Source organism: Sus scrofa, chromosome 4 (genome assembly GCF_000003025.6).
Source record: "Sus scrofa isolate TJ Tabasco breed Duroc chromosome 4, Sscrofa11.1, whole genome shotgun sequence".
Taxonomy (NCBI): Eukaryota; Metazoa; Chordata; class Mammalia; order Artiodactyla; family Suidae; genus Sus; species Sus scrofa.
Window position 1 is genome coordinate 103631944 of NC_010446.5, and position 12931 is coordinate 103644874.

A 12931-nucleotide genomic window follows, 5' to 3' on the forward strand; every position below is an offset into this window, starting at 1 on the left:
TGCTGTATGAACAACTCCCAAATCTTATAGTTTACAAAAAAAAAAAAAATTTTTCTTGGTCATGTCAGAGTCCAATAGGGTTGAGAAGGGCAGGCTTTGATCTGCTCTCATTCAGGAACTGAGGCTTACCAGTCTACCAAAGGTCCATGGCCAACAGCAGGTGAAGAATCTCTGATCTAGTGGCTTCAAATTCTCTAGGGCCCTGTCGTCTTCCACCAGGGCCTCCGTATGGAGTGGGCCACAGAAGAGGCAACGTGAGTCAGTTGCAAAGTTGTAGATGGCAGATAAGAAGTGACTTACTTCCCTTCTCTCCATATCCCACTGCCTTAGAACTCAGTAACATGGGCCTGGATAACTGCAGTGAAGACTAGGAAATGTGGGCTCTGGTGGCCAGGAGGGAAGGGAAATGGAGGTTAGTGAACACGAAGCATTATCTTGGCTACACGTGTTTACTGGATTATGCCAATGACAATACAAATGCTAAATGATACAAGAACACTAAATGAAGTAATGATGCCAAGTGCTACAGATTAACTGTAAATCTGTAAAAATACAAATACTATAAAAATGATACCAAAGGGAAATTATATGACATAAATGTTACATGATATGATAGTGATACAAGATGATATAATGACAGGAGAGCAAATTCTAAATGATATGATGATACAAATACCAATGACCTATATATCATGTACCAAGCGCCTCCTTGACCTTAGGCCTGAGAGGAGGAACTGCCTAGACGGAAACTACTACAGAGGAATGGCCACAGGGATCCACTTCGGCTCAGCCCGTAGCAATGGTTGGAGCAGACTTGTTGGCAGGAGAGATGGAGATGGGATGGAGCTTGTGTTAGAAAAAGGCAGGAACACTGGCTCCCGCATCAGCTGGGAAGAGGGAGGCGACAGAGGGCTCTCTGTGCTGTACCACTCTCCCAGAGTTGTTTTCCAAATTATCTAACCCTAAAGCATTTTATCTGAAGTAATTTATTGGTTTCTATGTCACTCATTAAATAAGTTGATGCGTTAATAAGTTGAAGCCCAACTGGTTAACAGGGTAAGTTGCCAGTGAAGTGAAATGCCAAGGAGAGCTCAAAGCTTCTTAGTTGTTATGCCCAGACCCTAATACAAACCAACAGTAGCACTATTCTGAGCCCCAGAAACATGAAGTTAGATGCCAAAAAGGATTTTGAGGTCTGCCAAGGTGAGCTTGGTAACAAATTCTCCAGATCCTGATAGGATCTGTTTGGCCAAATCTTTCTTTTTTTCTTGGAGCTGCAAGATCTTCTCTTCCACTGTGCCTTCACAAACAAATCTGAAAAACAGACACGTAAGCCAACAGTCAAAAACCCAAAGCTAAATATCTAATGACATATTCAAATGTCTACCTATGCTTGGGATCTTTTCTTTTTAGGGTTGCACCTGCAGCATATGGAAGTTCCCGGGCTAAGGGGTGGAATCAGAGCTGCAGCTGCTGGCCTACGCCACAGCCACAGAAACGTAGGATCCGAAGTGCATCTGTGACCTACGCCACAGTCTGTGGCAACACTGGATCCTTAACCTACTGAGTGAGGCCAGGGTCAAACCCACATCCTCAAGGAGATTAGGCAGGGTCCTTAACCACTGAGCCACAATGGGAACTCCTATGCTTCTTTTTTTCTTTTTCGGGCCGCACCTGTGGCATATGGAAGTTCCCAGACTAGGGGTTGAATTGGAGCTGGAGCTGTTGGCCTACATCACAGCCACAGCAACGCCAGATCTGAGTTGCGTCTTCGATCTACGCCACAGTTCATGGCAACGCTAGATCCTTAACCCACGGAGCAGGGCCAGGAATCAAACCCACGTCCTTATGGATACTAGTTGGGTTTGTTAGCGCTGAGCCAATGGGAACTCCCAGATTCAGATACTTTATGGGGATGTGGATTTGCAGGCCTGAAGTTTAAGAGACCTTAGAATGGAAAATACAGATTTTGGACTCACTGCAGTAGATGGATTCTTAAGAGAGGTGCATACAAAGTGAGCTGAGAGCTACAGACGGAACAACTGACATAACTGCTTGCTTGGCAAAGTTTGGAATTCACGGATGCCCCCCACCCCACCCCCAGCAAGAGCAGCTTCCGCGGAGCAACAGGGATGAAAGCCAGTTTGTAAAGGGTGAGGAATGAATGGGAAATAAGCAAGAAAAGACAGACGACGATTTCTAACTCTTCAGGAAACTTGGCAACGAAAAGGAAGGGAGAAAAAAGTCCCTGGCTAGGGTGGACTGTATGGTCAAGGGAAGTGTTGTCATTGTTTTTAAAGACAGGAGGGGCCCAAGGAGAGGGACATTCCCCAGAATAACTGGCCTGTGCACTTTAAAAATGTCACTATCCTAAAACACAAAGAGAGTCTGAGATACCGCTGCAGATTAAAGGGGACAAAAGAGTCAACACAACTGAATGCTACACAGGACCTAGAGCATTCTTCTGCTGGAAAGGACATCACCTGGACAAGTGGCAAAGCTGCATAAGATCCACAGATCAGATAACAGTACTGTGTCATTGTTAGCATCTTGGTGTTGGTCATGTTCTCATGGTTATGTAAGAAAATGTCATTGTCAGGGAAATGCCTGTTCTAGCAATTAGAAGGAAAGAAGCATCAGGTCTGCAACTCACTGTCAAATGGTCCAGAAAAAAGCTCACTCACACACACACACACATGTGTCACAGTGTACAAGAATTTTTTGTATTATTCTTGCATTCAAGAACTGTGCAGTATTCTTGTAATAATTCTTACATTCTTTTCTATATGTCTGACATTACGTCAAAATAAAAGTTAAGCAAAAAAAGAGAGGGGGAGAGCGAGAGGGAGAGAAGAGTCATTTCGTGGGCTGCCTTGACTGAGACGAGGCTCGCCCTGTACATAAGCTTCTCTTCTTCTGCAGGGACCAACTCCAAGGTTACCCCCAAACTGCCTGTGTTCCCTCCCTGACTGAGAACCAAGGAGGATGGGACCCATGGGTGCTGTTGCTAAGGTGACCATCAAATATTTTAGATACTGGGAAAATATGACCCAAAGCAGATTTTCACGCAGCAGCACTTGGTTCTCGATGACCGTAACTTACTCACCTGTGTATGACAACATCCTTCTGCTGCCCCACCCGGTAAATTCGGTCAGAAGCTTGATCTTCAAGTGATGGATTCCTGTTGGGAGAGAAGTGAAGTTCAGAGGTGCCGACATCCCAGACCAAGGGTGGGCAAATACCATGGACCCGATCCAGTCCACAGTTTGTCTTTGTATGGTTCACAAGCTAAGAATGGTTGTTTTATATATATATATTTTTTTTTTTTTTTCCTTGTCTTTTTGCCTTTTGAGGGCCGCTCCCGCAGCATATGGAGGTTCCCAGGCTAGGGGTCCAATTGGAGCTGTAGCCACTGGCCACAGCCACAGCAACGCAGGACCCGAGCCGCGTCTGCAACCTACACCACAGCTCACAGCAATGCTGGATTCTTAACCCACTGAGCAAGGCCAGGGATCGAACCCACAACCTCATGGTTCCTAGTCAAATTCGTTAACCACTGAGCCATGACAGGAACTCTGTAGAATGGTTGTTATATTTTTAAAGATTTGTAAAAAGTCAAAATCAAACACCTACAACATGGGATACGTGACAGAGACCTATGCGACTGGTGAAGCCTAAAGTACTTAATATTGGGCCTAAAATACTTACAGAAAAAGTCTATAGATTTCCGTTCTAGTCTATATGGGTCTGGGAAAGCTCCAGACAACCTTCTTGCCTTCTCAGGAGAAACTGGGGTCAGATTGCTAATAGTAACGCTTCACACCACCATCAGCTGAAAACTCTAAGTAACACAGTAACACCAGTGCTCAAATCTGGTCAGTCATTAGCTGGATGACTTTGGGTAAGTTGTCTAACCTCAACCCTCTGGGCTTCAGGTGGCTCCTGGGAAACATGAGGGAAGGCAAATGATATCATACCTTTTCCAATTTTAATATGTTCTGATTTAATTAAGGAGACTTAATTTGTTTCCTTCTTCATAGATTCTCATTATCAACTCCAAACTAGTTTCTCATCTTACCTCTTTAAAATCTTGCTTAATGTTTCTCCAGTTTAGAGACCAGTGTAATTGCCACTCGGCTTTCCTCACTCTCACGTATGGGGGAGTCCCAGGTAAGACCTAAACACATTCTCCAGGAAGATAATAACAGGTTGGCCTGTTTGTGCCCCTCTGGGCTGCCTGGAGGATTAACAAGTGACAATCCCTGGCAACAGTGCCTGGGGCAGCAATCCCTGATGGGCGTAACTGGAAAACCAAAACTGGGACGAGTGAATTAGGACACTTCCTCCTAGCAATGCATGAATCATTCACCTCGTATCTAGGAAGGACACTGCTGCACTCCTGGTGTTGACACTATGTGCAGAGTCCAAGGCTGTGTGTTAAGTGTGTGTCTAACATCACTAGAAAATTCTTTTGCTTTCCCCTTTTGGAGTAACAGTTCTGCCTCTTCACCACAGTGAGATTTCCTTGAACATCAACAAGTATGTCTGAAATACGGTGTTTTGAAGAGGAAAAAATTCTTCATTGAATGATGATGGAGCTCTTAGGCATGAGGAAAAGCCCTGCTCCCAGTTTCCATGGAAACAGAGGTTAGATTCACAATAAAGTAAATAAGACTATTTTATTTTATTTTATTTTATTTTTGTCTTTGCTATTTCTTTGTGCCGCTCCCGCGGCATATGGAGGTTCCCAGGCTAGGAGTCGAATCGGAGCTGTAGCCACCAGCCTACGCCAGAGCCACAGCAACGCGGGATCTGAGCCTCGTCTGCAACCTACACCACAGCTCACGGCAACGCCGGATCGTTAACCCACTGAGCAAGGGCAGGGACCGAACCCGCAACCTCATGGTTCCTAGTCGGATTCGTTAACCACTGCGCCACGACGGGAACTCCAATAAGACTATTTTAAACCATCATTTGAAGCCTCACTTGCTCTGGAAATCACGGCCGTCATCTAGCCCTACACCATTCTGCTCTGTATCTATACACACGTTTGCACAGTGGAATCTCCACAATACTAGCGGAGCACGCTCAAGATAAAAAGGCAGGCCTTACTGCCCCTCTGGTTCCCCTGATATGCTGTGACAACCCAAGAAAAATCCAGAATCGTTACCAGTGCATGTCCAGAAGAAAAAGATGGTTTCCTCCGGTCAGGTTTAGACCAACCCCTCCAGCCAAGAGAGAGATCAGCATGACCTTCAAAAGGAAGCACATCATTAACGTTACACAGATTTGGTCTCATGAAGCACCTCGCTTTCTGGCTCAGGTTGGAGCCCAAGGTCCACACAAATAAGCAAGACGCTCTTATCACATTTCCTCCTGCTGTGGTAAATGCACCATTTGGAAACTCTGAGAGGCTATCTCCCCTGCCTCAGCTTTGAGAAAATTCTCAGGTACCCTTTTCTTGACTGAGTCAATCTCAAAACGTCAAGTGCGTGCCTGTCAAAACTAAGGATACTACCACTTAGAGGGGTGGTCAGCTCAATGAACTTTCCATTAACCAGATTCTGTCTGTTCCATCAGCCCTGCCCCCCACCACTACCATCACTATGAGTCTCCTGCCCATCACTCAACGGGTGCTTCCAAATTCCTATCATTGGTCCTTCCGCTTCCCTCCATCTTTCCTCATGTCAACGTCAAAATCTCACCCATCCTTCCAGGCTGGCCTCCTCCACAAAGATTCTCCTGATCCTAACCAGTTCTAGGATCACTCTCCTTTTAGCCCTCATAATTTATTCTCTTAGGGTATTTGCACCCTTTGATTTGTACCCTAATAAATGTCAAGGAAATTAAAAACACCTGGTGGGAGAGTTCCCGTCGTGGCTCAGCAGAAATGAATCTGACTAGCAGCCACGAGGACACAGATTTGATCTCTGGCCTCGCTCTGTGGGTGAAGGATCGCGTGTTGCCATGAGCTGTGGTGTAGGTCACAGATGCGGCTCGGATCTGATGTTGCTTGTGGCTGTGACGTAGGCCGGCAGCTACAGCTCTGATTCGACCCCTAGCCTGGGAACCTCCATATGTCGAGGGTGTGGCCCTAAAAAGACAAAAAAAAAAAAAAAAATGCCATCTAGTGGGATCAAGGCTATGATATTTTTTTGGGCTATGCCCCTAGCATGCAGAAGTTCCCAGGCCAGGGATCAAACCCACACCACAGCAGTGACAATGCCAGATCCATAACCTGCGGTGTCACAAGGGAAATCCCAAAGTCATGAATAATGTTGAATTGGGTTCCTATGTTAAAATCTTCTCTGTATAACTGAGAGCGATTTGCTCCTAACTCCATAGCTCTGCTATGATCAGCTGGTACCTGAGGGCCCCCGGAGCTGTTAAACGCCTCCACCAAATCCATTCTCTGTTTGGGGTTGACAGAGCCATCGATGGTGGCATAAGTCACTCTGTGTCTCTTGAGGTGCAAGGCTACAACCTCCAGCATGCTGGTCCACTGGGAGACGATGACACTGGAAGGAAGGATAAAACAGAAACCCAGCGTCCCCAGTGAGGTGATGCAAACTCATCTGCAGAGCTTTAATGCCCATTATTTGTAAGATCCAGTTACTGAATATGGACCAAGAAAGGCCTTCTGCCACCTAAGGGGAAAGGTCCACACTTGGGTGACATTATAAGATGACAATGCTTCTGGTTATTTCTAGATCCAGTCCACAGCCTCTCCAGTGCTAAATGCAGTCAGAATAAAGGGATGGCGAAACTAAAGAAATGGCTGCAGCCTCCAACTATCTGGGGGTCCTGTGCTCATCCGGGGTGGGGGGGTCTGTGTTCCTGCAGAAAAGGAGAACAGGCCCTGCCCTTTGCCAGTCAGAACAACAAGCCTCGAGGGCTTCTCTGTTCCTCCCCCAGGCTCTTAGAGTTTCAGGTTTTTGTTTTTATTTTTTAAATTTTTTAAAAATAATTTTTATTTTTTCCATTATAGTTGGTTTACACTGTTCTGTCAATTTTCCACTGCACAGAAAAGTGACCCAGTCACACACACATATATACATCTTTTTCCTCACATTATCCTCCATGCTCCATCACAAATGACTAGATATAGTTCCCAGTGCTACACAGCAGGATCTCATTGCTTACCCAGAGTTTTAGGTTTTTAGATCAAAATACCTCTATTTACAAATGCGTGAACAATACCCAGTAAAGTATAGCAAATAACAAATGAACCTCCTTATAAGCAGTACCCAGCTTAGAACATTCCCAGCCCCTGGGGGCTCCCTGTCTGATCACACGCCTCTCCCTTCCTTCCCCATGTGTTACTCTCCAGCTTTTCTTGAGATCATTCTTCTCTATTTTCACCTTTTTTTTTTTTTTTGGCCCCACCTACGGCAATTGGAAGTTTGGGGGCCAGGGATTGAACCCACATCCCAGCAGCGACCCAAGCCACTGCAGTGACAATGCCAGAAGCTTAGCCTACTGTACCACCAGGGGACCCCGCTTCTTCTCTATTCTTAAACACTCCTTTGGATGCTCAGCTTTCTCTGATCCTCTAGGGACTGCCTTTTCAAGCAGTGCCACAAATATTTTAATTAGAAATCACAGGGAATTTATGCTATGTAACCTCAGTGCGCTCTGCCGAGCGTGACTCAAGGTTCTTGATATAAAAAGCTAAGATTTATAACCATCGACAATAGCAACCAGTAAATAGCTCTTGCTTAATTACAAGTGATACTTGGATGATGAAATGACGCATTTACCTCTTTTGGGACCCTGAATTTCTTCGGATTGCCTCCAGTTCTGCCAACAGCGATGAAATCTGGGGAAAGGTGGTATTAACACATGCAGTTTTAAGCACATTTGCTTTTCTCCATTTCCTCTCCCCTGATGAAGGAATCGGCCTCCCCCACGGCCTCTCTGCTTCTGGGTTTACCCGCCTCTCCTCTCTGCAGCCAGAGGGCCATTTCCAGAATGTCAGTTTCTCATGCTCCTCCTCGGCTAAAGCCCCTGCAGTGGCTTCCCACTGAGAATAAACCCAGGCTCCTTACAGTGACCTCCCAAATTGCTGCTGCCCTGCCTTCTGCTCACAGCTCCGCCTTCATCCCTCAGAAGGCCCTCTTCAAATGATGCTCCGGTGATACAGACGTTCTCCATCCACTAAGCCCTGCTTTGTCTCCTCTTTGTCCATTCTGCTCCCTCTGCCTAGCACGGCCTTATGGTCAGCGTAACCCCACTTCGTCCTGGTCCCCGCTGTCGGTCTACATGCTCCTACAGCACATTTTCTTTCTAGTATCATGGTCTTTTTCATACTAGTAATTGCTTATATTAATCATCTTTTGCTTTCACAGCCTGAGATGCTCCATGGAGGCAGCATTCACTTCTGTGCCTCGAGCACCCAGGGCACTGCTGGACCAGAGGGGGTATTAATCCTAAAACTTATGGAAGAAGGTCAAAGAGCTTGACCCAGTTTGAGGCCAGCTCCAGACGGTGTTGAAGAGAGGACCTGTCCAGACTGAGGGACCTGCCCTAAAGCTTCCCAACAAGCTCCCTAGCTATTTTCCGAAACCCTTCGGGGCACATTCGAGCCTATGTCGGACCAGTTGGTAAGACCACATGCACAGGACTCTGGAGAGCTGCTGGCTCTATTCTTTTCCGATTGCTCATGCGAATACCTTTCAAAAGACTCCAAGGGCCCTACAGTTCCTCTCGAGAACTGGGGAGAAGGAAGACGATCAGGCCAGGAATTGGCAAGAGAAGAGGGCCCTTACTCAGCCATCACAGGGCTGTGTCACTTCAGAACTCCCAGTTAAGAGCTCAGCATCCTTGCCCGTACAAAGGGGCTGAGCCAGACGAACTGAGGTGCGCTTAGCCCTCCTGTGCCAGGCCGATGTGGCATTGGTGGTAACCTGCAGCGTCCCCCCGCGACCAGGCAGCGTTCCTAACTGAACAAACACACTGATGCCTGGACAGGAAGACAGCCCCACGACTGTACCCTCTGCAGAAGCAGGGACAGAAAAAGCGGGTACGTGAAGTGCCCAGTGTGTCTTGGCACCTCGGGGTTGTAGAAAATGCCGATTGCCACATGAAAAAGCTGGCAATGCATCCTTTGCAAAAACTGCAGCGGGGAGAGTGGATTCAAGGCCTATGTGCTGGGGTCAAACGCCAGACACATTCTGGACGAGCTGAGGTTTGCGCTACCAAAGAACACACTGCCCTCCCGACCTGAAACCACCTTAAGTGGTTTGAACTCCAAGTAGTGGGCTGACGTGAAGAAGCCTTGTGAACTATGACCCAAATATCAGACACGATGTTAGGAGCACAGATGAGGAGGAATGCAGTTTCACACAGGAACACAGTTTTAAAACTAAGGGTGCTGGGGCCTGGAGCCGGACCACATATGGTGCCCTTCGTGTGGTCCTATCAATCCCTACTGATGCAGACCCAGGTAAACATTTTGACAGCCCAGTTAGAAGTAACTCTTAGGTGAATGCCATTCCCTTGGCAGTAACGTCCTTTTTAGGTACAGATTTTTAAAGCCTTTGAAGAGAGGTTGAGGCAGCTTCAGAAAACTGCAGAGAGAAGCCAGCCACCTAGGGCGCGAAGCACAAGGGACACGTTCCCAGGAGACCAACGTAGGGACAGAGTCACACACCCTCAGCCTTCCAGGGACAGAACCCTTCAGCCTTCAAACACTTCAGGGGAAACAGAACAGAGGGAAGAACGAAGACAGAAGGCGAGGAGGAAGCCTCTCAGCAAAGCAAAGCAACTGGCGCTCAAACGTTCTACAGCTTTGGGGCTCAAGCCTCTGTCGTTTTCCCCAAACAAACTGCTCACTCGCTAGGGTTCTGTCGCCTGCATCAACCTGACAGGTTCCTTCCTCAGGAAGCCATGCCAGAAATCTGCTCTCACGTCCAGCCACTCTGAAAGCCCACTAGCTAATAAGACTTTGGTTTTATTTTTGAAATGAAACTAGCATTTAAAACTGAAGGGAGAGTTTGACCAGCGAACATCTAACCATTCCAGCTCTGCCATCCAAGGGTTGTCCTTGCTGGGACAAACGTGGGGCTTCCAAACATGGCGAAAGGTGTGAGGCATCCAAGTCTTTCTACCAGAATAGAGGTGACCAACGTACCTTGGTGCTTTGCCTCATGCTGTCAAAAAGCTCCACCTTGAAGCAGGTGCCATTAAGGGACACAGAAGCAGACGACTCTGAGCTATGGAGTTCGGACAAGGTCAAGGCACTGAGCTGCTCTTCCAGAGAAAGGACCAGGCCTTCGCTCTTCAGCTCTGTCGGATCCAGGGCCTGGGCAGAGTCAGAACAGGGACAGAGGAGGGTAGTTGAGGCAGCGAGCCATGCAATGTGCCAATGAAGTGCTGACCATTTAACACAGCACCCAGCAAAATGTCTTGAGATTAACCATCAGTATCTTCTCAGAGAAACCCTGGATTATAAGTACGTCAAACGATGGAACTTTAAAGAGACGGGCCAGACAGTGTTTAAGAGCATTCTATTATCCCCAGCTGGAACAGCATAGTTAATTAAGCTATTACTAACTCAAGACAGAACTTACTACCAAAAAAAGATACATTACTATAGCTCCTCCAAAGAATAACATACTTCAATAAAAAATTATTTCAGTAAAAAAAAATTTTTCAAATACTAAGAGCAGTTTTTTTCTGTTCATAAAAATAACATATGCTCATTGTAGAATATTTGGAAAAGTTCCGGAGAAAGGAGAGAGAAAATAAGCATCCTTGATAACCAAGGAGAAAATACATGCTAACTGCCAAGAAAACAAAAAGGAATAACATATTCCTGTTAATTGTGAATGTGCCTCTATCTAATGGAAAGGCAACTTTTCCAACTGTATAAATACTGGTGTTTTCCTAACTAGATTTCATACTAGTACCTACATTAGCTTTATGACCTCCTAAAATACCAAAGTATTCATAAATGATTTCCTTTTTAACAAGATGCCATTTTCTGTTCTAAATTACAGCTGCTTTATTTATTTATTTATTTGCCTTTTTTTTTTTTTTTTTTTTTTTTTAGGGCCGCACCCACATCACATGGAGGTTCCCAGGCTAGGGGTCCAATCAGAGCTACAGCTGCCAGCCTACACCAGAGACACAGCAACATGGGATCCGAGCCACAGTGGCGACCTACACCACAGCTCACAGCAACACTGGATCCTCAGCCCACTGAGCAAGGCCAGGGATCGAACCTGCAACCTCATGGTTCCTAGTCGGATTCATTTCCACTGTGCCACGACGGGAACTCCAACTAAAGCTTATTTAAAACAAAGCAAATAACAGAAACTTTTCTCAACACCATGGGAATTATCTCCAGATAATATAAAATAAAGTAAAATAAACATCTCTTCCTTACTGCCCCAGCCAAAATAAAAAAAAACACCCCCAAGTCCCATTTTCCTTCATGCAGCAGACTGGATCCCAGTTGCGGGAGACTGGAGGGGACTTGTCCGCAGGCCCTCCAGGGTCCCACACGGGGGGCTTTGCTTACCGACTTCAGCAGAGAAAGGTGACAGCAGCACTGGCGGAGTCTCAGCAACTGGGACAGTATGTGGACCGTGCTGGACCCCTGCAGGTCTCCCGCCACAGGGCGTCTGGGCCCGTCAGACCCAAACTCCTGTGCCACTTCCAAGATGGAAAACAGACACAGGAAAAAGCACAGGGTTAAAACAGAAATGCAGGGATGCAAATCAGTGTTTATAGGATGGATAAATAACAAGATCCTGCTGTATAGCAAAGGGAACTATATCCAATATCCTGTGATAGACCACAATGGAAAGAATATGAGAAAGAATATATGTGTGTGTGTGTAATTGAGTCACTTCTCAGAACAGCAGAAATTAACACAACACTGTAAATCAACTCTACGTCAATAAAATGAATTTTTTAAAAACACAGAGTTCCCATCGTGGTGAAGCTGAAACGAATCTAACTAGGAACCATGAGGTTGTGGGTTCCATCCCTGGCCTCACTCAGTGGGTTAAGAATCCAGCGTTGCCCTGAGCTGTGGTGTGTAGGTCACAGATGCAGCTCAGATCCCGTCTTGCTGTGGCTCTGGTGTAGGCCAGAGGCTACAGCTCCGATTAGACCCCTAACCTGGGAACCTCCATATGCCACGGGTGCAGCCCTAAGAAGCCAAACAAACAAACAAACAAACAAATAAATAAATAACACAAACAGATATATGGGGAAAATTTGTGAACTAAATGAGGTGATTTTAAACTTCTTTGATCTGAGTGAGACTCAATAATACAGTTCCAACTCACATCTCTACCACTTAAGCCAAATGAAGGACTGGTTTTCTTTAGAGACCAACTTGTATTTTAATAAAAGAGATTTCAAAAATAACAAAAAAGAAGTTTCGATCACTAGGCCTGGTGCTTGCAGATCAATATATTTTACTTTGGTTTAAGGTCTGAGCCAAGGTCAAGTCTCTGTTATCAAGAATTCATGAGCCTCCACTTCCGTAAATTTACCATGTCACAACCAACATTTTCACTAGTTCCCTGCATTTATGAGTTTTCATTGCTTACCTTTATTGAATGGATTATCAGGGCTTCTTGCAGATGATCTGTCCCCAGTTTCATATCTTTTTAGATAAGACTGCAAATCTGACCTGTATCAGGTCAAAAAAGAAAAAAACACATCAAATGGTCGCCACGCCTAACAGGGTTTACAGTGGTCACTTCTTAACTCTTTTTGCAGGAGGACCGTGAAAAATTATAACAGAGGACTTGCTAAGTGAAGGCAGGCTCATAGCAAGCACAGGCCAAAGGCAATAAAAAATCATTACTTTACAAGCCAAATCATTTTTAAATGATTACTAAACATTAACAAATATGTTCATATGATATTAGTATTGTACTTAATATCAATTTAATATTGAGGAATATGTAAC

General features: G+C 45.7%; 1 protein-coding gene across 1 annotated transcript in view; it reads right to left on the reverse strand.

Moving 5' to 3' along the window:
- TTF2 (transcription termination factor 2) overlaps positions 434 to 12931 on the reverse strand; it is a 44102-nt gene continuing 31604 nt past the window's right edge. The window contains exons 16-23 of the mRNA XM_001929357.7: positions 12567 to 12649; positions 11525 to 11658; positions 10133 to 10303; positions 7761 to 7819; positions 6368 to 6518; positions 5171 to 5253; positions 3107 to 3181; positions 434 to 1314 (exon numbers count right to left, since the gene is read on the reverse strand). Of these exons, the coding sequence (XP_001929392.3) occupies positions 1170 to 1314; positions 3107 to 3181; positions 5171 to 5253; positions 6368 to 6518; positions 7761 to 7819; positions 10133 to 10303; positions 11525 to 11658; positions 12567 to 12649 (901 nt within the window). The 3' untranslated portion in view covers positions 434 to 1169. The remainder of the gene's footprint in view (positions 1315 to 3106; positions 3182 to 5170; positions 5254 to 6367; positions 6519 to 7760; positions 7820 to 10132; positions 10304 to 11524; positions 11659 to 12566; positions 12650 to 12931) is intronic.